This window comes from Oncorhynchus mykiss, chromosome 25 (assembly GCF_057628025.1).
Source record: "Oncorhynchus mykiss isolate SJ-2025 chromosome 25, ASM5762802v1, whole genome shotgun sequence".
NCBI classification, from domain to species: Eukaryota; Metazoa; Chordata; class Actinopteri; order Salmoniformes; family Salmonidae; genus Oncorhynchus; species Oncorhynchus mykiss.
Window position 1 is genome coordinate 88,103,069 of NC_143046.1, and position 13,651 is coordinate 88,116,719.

At 45.5% G+C, this 13,651-nt stretch overlaps 1 protein-coding gene and 1 long non-coding RNA gene across 2 annotated transcripts in view; one reads left to right on the forward strand and one right to left on the reverse strand.

The window, feature by feature from the left end:
* LOC110504274 (mitogen-activated protein kinase kinase kinase kinase 5) overlaps positions 1-13,651 on the forward strand; it is a 118,260-nt gene that overhangs the window by 85,128 nt on the left and 19,481 nt on the right. The window contains exons 22-29 of the mRNA XM_090221373.1: positions 794-873; positions 1,788-1,829; positions 3,543-3,627; positions 3,713-3,792; positions 4,991-5,051; positions 9,035-9,149; positions 10,671-10,729; positions 11,400-11,503. Of these exons, the coding sequence (XP_090077499.1) occupies positions 794-873; positions 1,788-1,829; positions 3,543-3,627; positions 3,713-3,792; positions 4,991-5,051; positions 9,035-9,149; positions 10,671-10,729; positions 11,400-11,503 (626 nt within the window). The remainder of the gene's footprint in view (positions 1-793; positions 874-1,787; positions 1,830-3,542; positions 3,628-3,712; positions 3,793-4,990; positions 5,052-9,034; positions 9,150-10,670; positions 10,730-11,399; positions 11,504-13,651) is intronic.
* The window catches only part of LOC149972159 (uncharacterized), a 134,167-nt gene that overhangs the window by 83,126 nt on the left and 37,390 nt on the right, over positions 1-13,651 (reverse strand). The window lies entirely within an intron of this gene.

The window sequence follows — 13,651 nt, forward strand, 5'->3', positions numbered from 1 at the left end:
AGAACATCCCTGGTCCTCCCTACTGCCTCTGATCTGGGGGACTCACTGGCGTGTTGGAGTGTGACCCTGACTATCCATAAATACATTTTAAAAAATGGTGCCTTATGGTTTGCTTAATATCAGGAATTTGACATGATTTATACTTTTTTCTTTTGACCCTTAAGTATTTTTTAAAACCAAATACTTTTTTGACTTTTACTCAAGTAGTATTTTTTAAATGGGTGTCTTTCACTTTGACAGGAAATGACTCAAAAATATTTGTAGTTTTACTCAAGTGTGACAATCGGGTTACTTTTCCCACCGCTGGCGCGGTCGAGGGGAGTTCCTTGAAAAAACGACCCGGGACTTTCACCCTCAAGAGTTCTCTGCTAGATTATAAACCGAGTGGTTCAAGCCACGAATGCCGATTGTCTGACAGCTGCGCTATTTCCGACCCGTATACCAATGGGTATGACAAATCATTTATTTTTACTGCTCTAATTACATTGGGTAACTAGTTTCTAATAGCAATAAGGCACTTTGTTGTTTGTGGTATATGGCCAATATATCACGGCTAAGGGCTGTATACCTAAGAACAGCTCTTGCCCGTGGTATATTGGCCATATACCATGCCGCCTCGGGCCTAACTGCTCAAATTTAACCCTCTATGCTAGAATATAACTCTAACTTTTCCCCCCCCGCTTGCGTTGATGATGATGATGATGATGATGTGTGTTTGTTTTACCTTCTTGTGACTCTGGATAAGGGCCTAAAGGACTCAAATGTAAATGTGACTTTGTTTGACTTTCACCAGATCCCGATGACGGCGTGAACGGAGACAATCCCAGTCCTCGTCCCAGCCGACCACAGAGGACGGAGAAGAAAGACTACCTTGTGAGTACATACTTCCTGTTGAACGTCTTTTCAGCAAGTATTCAGACGCCTTGACTGTTTCCACGTTTTGTTTACGTTACAACTTATTCTAGAAATGGATCAGATTTTTTTTTTTTTTATATCCTCATAAATCTACACACATCCCATAAGGACACAGCAAAAAAAAACATGTTTATAGAATTTGGTTGTAAATGTATTAAAAATTAAAAACAGAAATAACATACTTTACAGTAGGAATCTGATTTATTTTCTGCTGAAGCGTTCTCATTTCGACACCAAATCTACCGCTGGTGTGCGCTTGGTGAAAGAGCTCTATTTTTATGTCATCCGACCAAAACAAACCAGTTTTCAATCCAAGTGTCAATGCCGTTTTTAGTCATCTCCGGGCGTCTTACATTTTGTCGTATGACACAGAAAATAAAGCTCTTTGGCAAACCAGTGGTGGATTTGGCGTCGAAATACATACATACTGTGAAATATGATGGTGGATCTTGTTAAAAACGTTGACTAAGAAGACTATGATAACATAATGACGCTCAGTCTTCATCCCAAAATGGTAACCTATTCACTATAAATGGGATAACTGTACAGGAACGGTGTGTAATTGGAGACGCAGACGATGAAAGTTGTGCTTGAAGTAAACACTCAAAAATGCGGACCAGCACTAGGCTTACAGTCCCTGGTTCGAATCCAGGCTGTATCACAATCCGGCCGTGATTGGGAGTCCCCATAGGGCGGCGCACAATTGGCCCAGCGGCGTCCGGTTCTGTACGGGGTAGGCCGTCATTGTAAATAACAATGTGTTCTTACCTGACTTGCCTGGTTAAACCAAGGTTCAATGTGTTTGTATTTTTTTGTAAGTTTGTCCTCCACTCCTCCTCCAGTCTGATGTGTGGCTCTTTGTTTCTCCTCAGAAACCTGCCATCAACGGCCTGCCGCCAACTCCTAAAGTCCTGGTGAGTGACCCGTCTCCATGAGTCTGAGGCCCCTATTCCCTATAGAGTGACCCGTCTCCATGAGTCTGAGGCCCCAATTCCCTATAGAGTGACCCGTCTCCATGAGTCTGAGGCCCCTATTCCCTATAGAGTGACCCGTCTCCATGAGTCTGAGGCCCCTATTCCCTATAGAGTGACCCGTCTCCATGAGTCTGAGGCCCCAATTCCCTATAGAGTGATCCGTCTCCATGAGTCTGAGGCCCCTATTCCCTATAGAGTGACCCGTCTCCATGAGTCTGAGGCCCCTATTCCCTATAGAGTGACCCGTCTCCATGAGTCTGAGGCCATTATTCCCTTCATACTTTAGACCCTATTCCCTATATAGTGAGCTGTCATAACTGTCTGTGAGTGGTCATAACTGTCTGTGAGTGGTCATAACTGTCTGTGAGCGGTCATAACTGTCTGTGAGCGGTCATAACTGTCTGTGAGCTGTCATGACTGTCTGTGAGTGGTCATAACTGTCTGTGAGTGGTCATAACTGTCTGTGAGCTGTCATGACTGTCTGTGAGCTGTCATGACTGTCTGTGAGTGGTCATAACTGTCTGTGAGCGGTCATAACTGTCTGTGAGCGGTCATGACTGTCTGTGAGCGGTCATGACTGTCTGTGAGCTGTCATGACTGTCTGTGAGTGGTCATAACTGTCTGTGAGTGGTCATAACTGTCTGTGAGCTGTCATGACTGTCTGTGAGCTGTCATGACTGTCTGTGAGTGGTCATAACTGTCTGTGAGCGGTCATAACTGTCTGTGAGCGGTCATGACTGTCTGTGAGCGGTCATGACTGTCTGTGAGCTGTCATGACTGTCTGTGAGCGGTCATGACTGTCTGTGAGCGGTCATAACTGTCTGTGAGCGGTCATAACTGTCTGTGAGCGGTCATAACTGTCTGGGGTCACGGTCTGTGAGTGGTCATAACTGTCTGTGAGCGGTCATAACTGTCTGGGGTCACGGTCTGTGAGTGGTCATAACTGTCTGTGAGCGGTCACAACTGTCTGGGGTCACGGTCTGGGGTCACTGTCTGTGAGCGGTCATAACTGTCTGTGGTCACGGTCTGGGGTCACTGTCTGGGGTCACGGTCTGTGAGTGGTCATAACTGTCTGGGGTCACGGTCTGGGGTCATTGTCTGTGAGCGGTCATAACTGTCTGGGGTCATTGTCTGTGAGCGGTCATAACTGTCTGGGGTCACGGTCTGGGGTCACTGACTGTGAGCGGTCATAACTGTCTGGGGTCACGGTCTGGGGTCATTGTCTGTGAGCGGTCATAACTGTCTGGGGTCACGGTCTGGGGTCATTGTCTGTGAGCGGTCATAACTGTCTGGGGTCACGGTCTGGGGTCACTGTCTGTGAGCGGTCATAACTGTCTGGGGTCACGGTCTGGGGTCACTGTCTGTGAGCGGTCATAACTGTCTGTGAGCTGCATAATACCAGTGGACTCTAGTTTTTGTGGTCGTGTGTGTGTATTGTGGTTATCCATCTCTCAAATTCCCTTTTAAAAACACCCCCGGCTGACATTTTAACCATGATCTATCTGAAGACCATGCTTAAATGGGATAGTTCACACATTTTTATTTTTCCCAAAGAAACATGTTTAGCTTCCTTACCCGGGGAGCAGTCTTTTGGACAAGGAGATATTCGGGTTTGTTTACGTTCTCATTTGGTCCTCCGTATCACTACTCTAGATGGGGGCCTGTTTCTCCAAGGTGTTTGATGGCTGCCCACTGAACATCAACTGTGCCACGTCGTGGATACACCCTGATACCAAAGGTAACACACACACACACACACAACAACGTTTCATTGAGTGAGTGTGTCACACACTATTCAATGTATTTCTACTGTTCTGTTTCAGACCAGTACCTTATATTTGGGACGGAGGATGGGATCTATACCCTCAACCTGAATGAGCTGCATGAAGCCACCATGGAACAGGTAGGAGAACATGGGGCTCTCTGGGATAAACCAAGCCATGACTCAGTGATTTTGACCTGCAGTACTGGGATAACCAAACCATGACTCAGTGATTTTGACCTGCAGTACTGGGATAACCAAACCATGACTCAGTGATTTTGACCTGCAGTACTGGGGCTCTCTGGCATAACCAAACCATGACTCAGTGATTTTGACCTGCAGTACTGGGGCTCTCTGGGATAACCAAGCCATGACTCAGTGATTTTGACCTGCAGTACTGGGATAACCAAACCATAACTCAGTGATTTTGACCTGCAGTACTGGGGCTCTCTGGGATAACCAAGCCATGACGCTGTGATTTTGACCTGCAGTACTGGGATAACCAAACCATGACTCAGTGATTTTGACCTGCAGTACTGGGGCTCTCTGGGATAACCAAGCCATGACGCTGTGATTTTGACCTGCAGTACTGGGATAACCAAACCATGACTCAGTGATTTTGACCTGCAGTACTGGGGCTCTCTGGGATAACCAAACCATAACTCAGTGATTTTGACCTGCAGTACTGGGATAACCAAACCATGACTCAGTGATTTTGACCTGCAGTACTGGGATAACCAAACCATGACTCAGTGATTTTGACCTGCAGTACTGGGATAACCAAACCATGACTCAGTGATTTTTGACCTGCAGTCTGGGATAACCAAGCCATGATTCAGTGATTTTGACCTGCAGTCTGGGATAACCAAGCCATGATTCAGTGATTTTGACCTGCAGTACTGGGGCTCTCTGGGATAACCAAGCCATGACGCTGTGATTTTGACCTGCAGTACTGGGGCTGTCTGGGATAACCAAGCCATGACGCTGTGATTTTGACCTGCAGTACTGGGGCTGTCTGGGATAACCAAGCCATGACGCTGTGATTTTGACCTGCAGTACTGGGGCTGTCTGGGATAACCAAGCCATGACGCTGTGATTTTGACCTGCAGTACTGGGGCTCTCTGGGATAACCAAACCATGACTCAGTGATTTTTGACCTGCAGTACTGGGATAACCAAGCCATGACTCAGTGATTTTTGACCTGCTGTATTGGGGCTCTCCAGGAGTAGGACATAGGATCACTGCTTTCAAGCACTAATATTGTGAGGTCCGTTGTCCTCTGTATCCGTAAAGTAATGAGTTATTCAATGTCTTCATTGTCTCATGTTCCCCTCTCTAGCTGTTCCCCAGGAAGTGTACCTGGCTCTACATCATCAACAACAACCTGATGTCTCTGTCAGGTGAGTCCGTAAGCATGGGCATAACGTTTAGCTTTTTGGTCCACCAGCCACTGTGGACAGGCAGATTTTTTTTTGTGCGTTTTTTTGAGCGTGCTTTGTAATGTTTATAAAAGAAAAGACATGTATTAATATTAAGAAGTAATGTGGTATATTGTTTATTTTTTTACATTTTGTCCCCGGAGTCTATTAACCTAAATATCACAGATGAGAGAAAAATGTTCACGTGCCCCTTTAAGGGTGGAAGGTTACTATGGCAACGTGACTTGAGTCATGTTTGTGCCAGATGAGAAAAAAATGTTTACTTTATTGTTTTTTTTAAAGGTATTTAAGGGTGGGCGGTTACTATGGTAACGTGACATGGCAGAAATACTTTTGAAAACAATGACTGCAGCATTTATTTAACTATAAATGTGGTCATACTTGTGACTATTTTTATTCACAAATGCGAATGAAATGCTCGCACTGGAGGGAGATGGGTCAGGACTCCACAATGTGGCCTCGTACTGGAGGGAGATGGGTCAGGACTCCACAATGTGGCCTCGTACTGGAGGGAGATGGGTCAGGACTCCACAATGTGGCCTCGTACTGGAGGGAGATGGGTCAGGACTCCACAATGTGGCCTCGTACTGGAGGGAGATGGGTCAGGACTCCACAATGTGGCCTCGTACTGGAGGGAGATGGGTCAGGACTCCACAATGTGGCCTCGTACTGGAGGGAGATGGGTCAGGACTCCACAATGTGGCCTCGCACTGGAGGGAGATGGGTCAGGACTCCACAATGTGGCCTCGCACTGGAGGGAGATGGGTCAGGACTCCACAATGTGGCCTCGCACTGGAGGGAGATGGGTCAGGACTCCACAATGTGGCCTCGCACTGGAGGGAGATGGGTCAGGACTCCACAATGTGGCCTCGCACTGGAGGGAGATGGGTCAGGACTCCACAATGTGGCCTCGCACTGGAGGGAGATGGGTCAGGACTCCACAATGTGGCCTCGCACTGGAGGGAGATGGGTCAGGACTCCACAATGTGGCCTCGCACTGGAGGGAGATGGGTCAGGACTCCACAATGTGGCCTCGCACTGGAGGGAGATGGGTCAGGACTCCACAATGTGGCCTCGCACTGGAGGGAGATGGGTCAGGACTCCACAATGTGGCCTCGTACTGGAGGGAGATGGGTCAGGACTCCACAATGTGGCCTCGCACTGGAGGGAGATGGGTCAGGACTCCACAATGTGGCCTCGCACTGGAGGGAGATGGGTCAGGACTCCACAATGTGGCCTCGTACTGGAGGGAGATGGGTCAGGACTCCACAATGTGGCCTCGCACTGGAGGGAGATGGGTCAGGACTCCACAATGTGGCCTCGTACTGGAGGGAGATGGGTCAGGACTCCACAATGTGCCTGGTGAAATGGACATCTCTACCAGCCAATGTCAAAATCTACCTTTTGGCAGGTGTTCATTTTAGGCCCTGTCGGTAAGACCGATACAGGTATCACATCATATATATATCTATATCCTACAGCAGCCAGAAAGCTCTGGTAATCATGTCATATATATTCTACAGCAGCCAGAAAGCTCTGGTAATCACGTCATATATATATATATATATATATATATATATATATATATATATATATATATATATATATATGTATATGTATATATGTGTATATATATATGTGTATATATATATATATATATATATATATATATATATATATATATATATATATATATATATGTATATATATATATGTATATATATCCTACAGCAGCCAGAAAGCTCTGGTAATCACGTCATTTATATATATATATATATATATATATATATATATATATCCTACAGCAGCCAGAAAGCTCTGGTAATCACGTCATATACAGTATATTCTACAGCAGCCAGAAAGCTCTGGTAATCACATCATATATATATATGTATATATATCCTACAGCAGCCAGAAAGCTCTGGTAATCACATCATATATATATATATATATATATATATATATATATATATATATATATTCTACAGCAGCCAGAAAGATGTTGTTCAAAAGCTATTGGCGACCACTTCTATAAAGTGTATCGATAGTTTCGTAGTCTTGAATGTCTTTATGGCGTGCAATTGTATGTAAAAGATTAGCCGGATGACGTGAACGGCCCCGATGGAATAGATACCAGTTTCGTCTAAAAATCTATCGGGAGGACAACCTCTCCACACGTCACACAGTGAGTCGTGAATAACACGTCTGTCTTCATGGCCTGCTGTACGGAGTAGAGATAGGGATCATGGACCAGACCAGTGGTTGGAAAACTCCTGGTGACAGTAGCAATGTAGATCGTTTTATGTGAGAGAAGAAGAACTCTTAATTGTTGCTAGATGATGCATGTTCCAAATGTGTAGCGTATCAGCACACTGAGCACTTCCTGGTTTAATTAAGGTTAAAAAAAATACTGTATATCTGGGTTTTAACCACTTGGTTGTTGAATTTCTCTGTTGTAATAAAGTGAAAGTAAACATTTCTAACTTATTGGAATGTAATACTTGGAGTACGTCCCCAATACTTTCTCCTGAAGTGTACACTCGTTCGCTACTCCCCCCCCCCCAAAAAAACAATCTAAAAGCGTTTGGTTGGTGGAGGTCATGGGCTAATGGGAGTTTCTACCCTATTTCTTATTCACAAGGCATTCGCACGTCTGAGCGATCTTTGTTGCAGGTGCCTGATAACAGTTGAATAAAATGAGAGAGAGAAAATGACTGGTAGTAACACTGCTCTTGATTAAGTTTCACATATCGGGCCTCACGACTTTCCTCAGAGCTTTTAACATGTTTCTTATTCCAGTCATTTCATTTCAAATCGGTGAAAGGAAGTGAACAAGTGCACACTTTAGGAGGCAGGAGAGAGAGAGAGTTGGGATGTAGCCTAGGTAATAGTTCAGTGTGATGTGTAGCGTCGTTCCTACTGAAGAGTAGACCCACTTTAGGAGGCAGGAGAGAGAGAGAGTTGGGATGTAGCCTAGGTAATAGTTCAGTGTGATGTGTAGCGTCGTTCCTACTGAAGAGTAGACCCACTTTAGGAGGCAGGAGAGAGAGAGTTGGGATGTAGCCTAGGTAATAGTTCAGTGTGATGTGTAGCGTCGTTCCTACTGAAGAGTAGACCCTATGCCCCGGCTCAGAGAATATCTAATCTCTGGTTTCTTTCTTCTCTTCCTCTTGGGCTCTGTCCCTCTTCCTCCTCCTCCTCCTCCTCCTCTTCCTCTGGTCTGGCTTGATTTGGTATTCTACTAACCGGCTTCATCAGAAGGTAATCATCACATTCACAAATCATCATCATCGCAGTCATCATCGCCCCTCATCCAGGGTTGCATCCTTTTGGTTACTGTCCCAAAATTCCTGGGTTTTTCCCCAAGAAATCCCAGTTAGAATATTCCTGGAATCAGTATGGAATAAGCAGGAAATCCAGGAATTCTCCAACCGGGATTTCTAGAAAACCGAGGGAATTTGGGTTAAAATGACCCTCCTTACCCCCCTTACCCTTTTCAACATCAAGCTAACTCCATCGCAGCCACATGCCTGCATGTTCAGATAAAAGTTCATCTGAGATCAGCTCCTTAAAACCAAATTGATGTTGATGGTGAATACATCTACACTAATAATAATAATAATAATAATAATAATAATACCAAGTGTTTCTGCCATGTATCCTCTTTTGATCTAGTTTCCTTAGTCCTTCAATCTATCTCCGTGTTGCCGTTTGTCTGTTTAACTATACAGGAATGTTTTGGGGGAGATGTCATGACCCCACTGTAAGAGATGTGACCCCCAGAAACAATGTCATGTCTACGTCCCAAATTACATTCTATTCTCTATATAGTGCACTTCACTCCCCCCCCCCCCCCGTCAACAGTAGTGCCCTATATAGGGAATAGGGTGCCACACATCCCTGTTTTTCCTATAATGTGATTATGTTTGATTATGTGATCACAGGGAAGACCTTCCAGCTCTACTCACACAACCTGATTGGTCTGTTTGAGCAGCTGAAGAAGCCTGGCCTGGCCTCTCAGTTCCACACACACCGCTTCCCAGACAAGATGTTACCAAGGTGACACACACACACACACACACACACACACACACACACACTGCTTCCCAGACAAGATCTCACCCAAGTGAGAGACACAGGGGTCTATTCTATTGTCCTCAACAGAGGCTGTGTTGACACCAAATGACTGTATATGACTGTGTCGTGTTCAGTAGGCATGAAACAGAGAGAAATGGAGGGATATAGTGGCTTGCGAAACTATTCACCCCCCTTGGCATTTTTCCTCTTTTGTTGCCTTACAACATGGAATTAAAATATATATTTTTTGAGGGGTTTGTATCATTTGATTTACACAACATGCCTACCACTTTGAAGATGCAAAATATGTTTTATTGTGAAATAAACAAGAAATAAGTTAAAAAAAACTGAACTTGAGCGTGCATAACGATTCACCCCCCCCCCCCCAAAGTCAATACTTTGTAGAGACAACAATTACAGCTGAAAGTCTCTTGGGGTATGTCTCTATAAGCTTGGTACATGTAGCCACTGGGATTTTTGCCCATTCTTCTTGGCAAAACTGCTCCAGCTCCTTCAAGTTGGATGGGTTCCGCTGCTGTACAGCGATCTTTAAGTCATACCACAGATTCTCAATTGGATTGAGGTCTGGGCTTTGACGAGGCCATTCCAAGACATTTAAATGTTTCCCCTTAACCCACACAAGTGTTGCTTTAGCAGTATGCTTAGGGTCATTGTCCTGCTGGAAGGTGAAACTTCGTCCCAGTCTCAAATCTCTGGAAGACTGAAACAAGTTTCCCTCAAAAATGTCCCTGTATTTAGAGCCAATCATCATTCTTTCAATTCTGACCAGTTTCCCAGTCCCTGCGGATGAAAAACATCTCCACAGCATGATGCTGCCACCACCATGCTTCACTGTGGGGATGGTGTTCTCGGGGTGATGAGAGGTGTTGGGTTTGCGCCAGACATGGTGTTTTCCTTGATAGACAAAAAGCTAAATTTTAGTCTCATCTGACCAGAGTACCTTCTTCCATATGTTTGGGGAGTCTGCCACATGCCTTTTGGCAAACACCAAATGTGTTTACTTATTTTTTTCTTTTAGCAATGGCTTTTTTTGGACACTCTTCCGTAAAGCCCAACTTTGTGGAGTGTACGTCTTAGTGGTCCTATGCGCAGACACTCCACTGTGGAGCTTTGCAGGTCCTTCAGGGTTATCTTTGGTCTCTTGCAACAAAATGGGAAAACGCCAAAGGGGTTGAATACTTTTGCAAGGCCTTGTACGATCTGAACTTGTCCAATAAGAAACTTCAGTTTCAAAACATTTTGCTACGGTGCGGCCTGCAGGACCCAGGCTGTATGACTGTGTTGGTTCAGGCTGTATGACTGTGTGTTGGTTCAGGCTGTATGACTGACTGTGTGTTGGTTCAGGCTGTATGACTGACTGTGTGTTGGTTCAGGCTGTATAACTGACTGTGTGTTGGTTCAGGCTGTATAACTGACTGTGTGTTGGTTCAGGCTGTATAACTGACTGTGTGTTGGTCCAGTCTGACAGTTTTCTCTCTGCAGGCGGTTTGCCTTGACAACGAAGATCCCTGACACAAAGGGCTGTCACAAGTGTTGCATTGGTGAGTTCCACATCCCCCATGGTCATGGACAGAGCAAATATCAAGTCCTATGCTTTGATTTACCTCAACCTCCTGTCTCTTTCTCTGGGTTTCTCTCTCTTCATCTGGGTTTCTCTCTCTTCCTCTGGGTTTCTCTCTCTTCCCTGGGTTTCTCTCTCTTCCCCTGGGTTTCTCTCTCTTCCCCTGGGTTTCTCTCTCTTCCCCTGGGTTTCTCTCTCTTCCCCTGGGTTTCTCTCTCTTCCCCTGGGTTTCTCTCTCTTCCCCTGGGTTTCTCTCTCTTCCCCTGGGTTTCTCTCTCTTCCCCTGGGTTTCTCTCTCTTCCCCTGGGTTTCTCTCTCTTTCTCTGGGTTTCTCTCTCTTTCTCTGGGGTTCTCTCTCTTTCTCTGGGGTTCTCTCTCTTTCTCTGGGGTTCTCTCTCTTTCTCTGGGTTTCTCTCTCTTTCTCTGGGTTTCTCTCTCTTTCTCTGGGTTTCTCTCTCTTTCTCTGGGTTTCTCTCTCTTTCTCTGGGTTTCTCTCTCTTTCTCTGGGTTTCTCTCTCTTTCTCTGGGGTTCTCTCTCTTTCTCTGGGGTTCTCTCTCTTTCTCTGGGTTTCTCTCTCTTCCCCTGGGTTTCTCTCTCTTCCCCTGGGTTTCTCTCTCTTCCCCTGCGTTTCTCTCTCTTCCCCTCGCAGTGAGGAACCCCTATACGGGCCATAAGTACCTGTGCGGAGCGCTCCAGTTTGGGATAATCCTGCTACAGTGGTATGAACCCATGCAGAGGTTCATGCTTATCAAGGTCAGTCCTTTATCTATACTGATCAAAAACATAAACGCAACGTGTAAAGTTGTTGGTTTCATGAGCTGAAGCACACAAAAAGCTTATTTCTCTGAATCTCACTAATGTGTTTTACATCTGTGTTCTTGAGAATTTCTCCTTTGCCAAGATAATCCATCCACCTGACAGGTGTGGCATATCAAGAAGCTGATTAAACAGCATGATCATTACACAGGTGCACCTTGTGCTGGGGACAATAAAAGGCCACTCTAAAATGTGCAGTTTTGTCACACAACACCAAGCCACATATGTATCAAGTTTTGAGGGGGCGTTTTAGGGAATTTGGCAGTACATTCTTCCGGCCTCACAACTGTAGACCACGTGTAACCACGCCAGCACAGGACCTCCACGTCCGGCTTCTTTACCTGCGGGATCGTCTGAGACCAGCCACCCAGACAGCTGATGAAACTGTGGGATCGTCTGAGAACAGCCACCTGGACAGCTGATGAAACTGTGGGTTTGCACAACCAAATAATTTCTGCATAAACTGTCAGGAACTGTCTCAGGGAAGCTCATCTGTCCTCACCAGGGTCTTGACCCGACTGCAGTTCAGCGTTGTTCAGTGGGTAAATGCTCATCTCTGATGGCCACTGGCACGTTGGAGAAGTGTGCTTATCACGGACGAATCCTGGTCTCAACTGTACCGGGCAGATGGCAGACAGCGTGTGTGCCGTTGTTTATGCGAGAGGTTTGCTGACGTTGTGAACAGAGTGCCCCATGGTGGAGATGGGGTTATGGTATAGGCAGACATACGCTACGGACAACAAACACAATTGCATTTTATCGGTGGCAATTTGAATTCACAGAGATACCATAACGAGATCCTGAGGCCCATTGTAATGCAAGGCCCCATGTTGCAAGGATCTGTACACAATTCCTGGAAGCTGAAAATGTCCCAGTTCTTCCCTGGCCTGCATACTCACCAGACATGTCACCCATTGAGCATGTTTGGGATGCTCTGGATCGACATGTACGACAGCGTGTTCCAGTTCCCGCCAATATCCAGCAACTTCACACAGCCAATGAAGAGGAGTGGGACAACATTCCAACAGGCCACAATCAACAGCCTGATCAACTCTAAGTGAAGGAGATGTGTCACGCTGCATGAGGCAAATGGTGGTCACACCAGATCCTGACTGGTTTTCTGATCCACGACCCCCCTACCTTTTTTTAAAGGCATCTATGACCAACAAGTACAAATAAAAACACTTCACCGCTAACATAAAATATCCGGTTGATATAACATCCTGTCCACCACATAAAGTGCATAGAAGTCACAGGGTTAAGTATATCCAGTTACCAATCTGTATTCCCAGTCACGTGAAAGCCATAGATTAGGACCTAATTCATCAATTTCAATTGACTATTTCCTTATATGAAATGTAAAATCTTACATTTTTTTCTATGTTGCGTTTATATTTTTGTTCAGTGTTAGTTCGTCCCACTGGGTACAAAAGGTTCTGTTAGATGGTCTGTGAGGATTAGCACCACAAATCAAGAAGCATATACATTTTTATTTTAATGTTATATTTTCTGCATCCAACAGCATGAATCGTTTACTTGTTTACCATGTTAAAACAGACATTTTTCTGGACCTGTTTTGTGTGATAATGGACCATTGTGATGCAATGCACATTTCAAACAGACAAAGAATCATCTCATCCTTTAGTACGACCCACTTTACTTCCTCAGCATTACTTCCAGAGCCTCATCCCTCTCTCCTCTCTCTCTCTCTTCCTCTCTCTCTCTCCTCTCTCTCTCTCTCTCTTCCTCTTCCTCTCCCTCTCTCTCCTCTCTCTCTCATCTCTCTCCTCTCTCTCCTCTCTCTCCCTCTCTCTCCCTCTCTCTCCTCTCTCTCTCTCCTCTCTCTCTCCCTCTCCTCTCTCTCCCTCTCCTCACTCTCTCCCTCTCTCTCTCTCTCCTCTTTCTCCTCTCTTTCATCTCTCCCTCATCTCTCCTCTCTCTCTCATCTCTCCCTCATCTCTCTCTCATCCCTTTCCCTCTCCTCACTCTCCCTCTCCTCTCTCTCCTTGCTTTCTCTCCTCTCTCCTATCTTTCTCTCCTCTCTCTCCTATCTTTCTCTCCTCTCTCCTATCTTTCTCTCCTCTC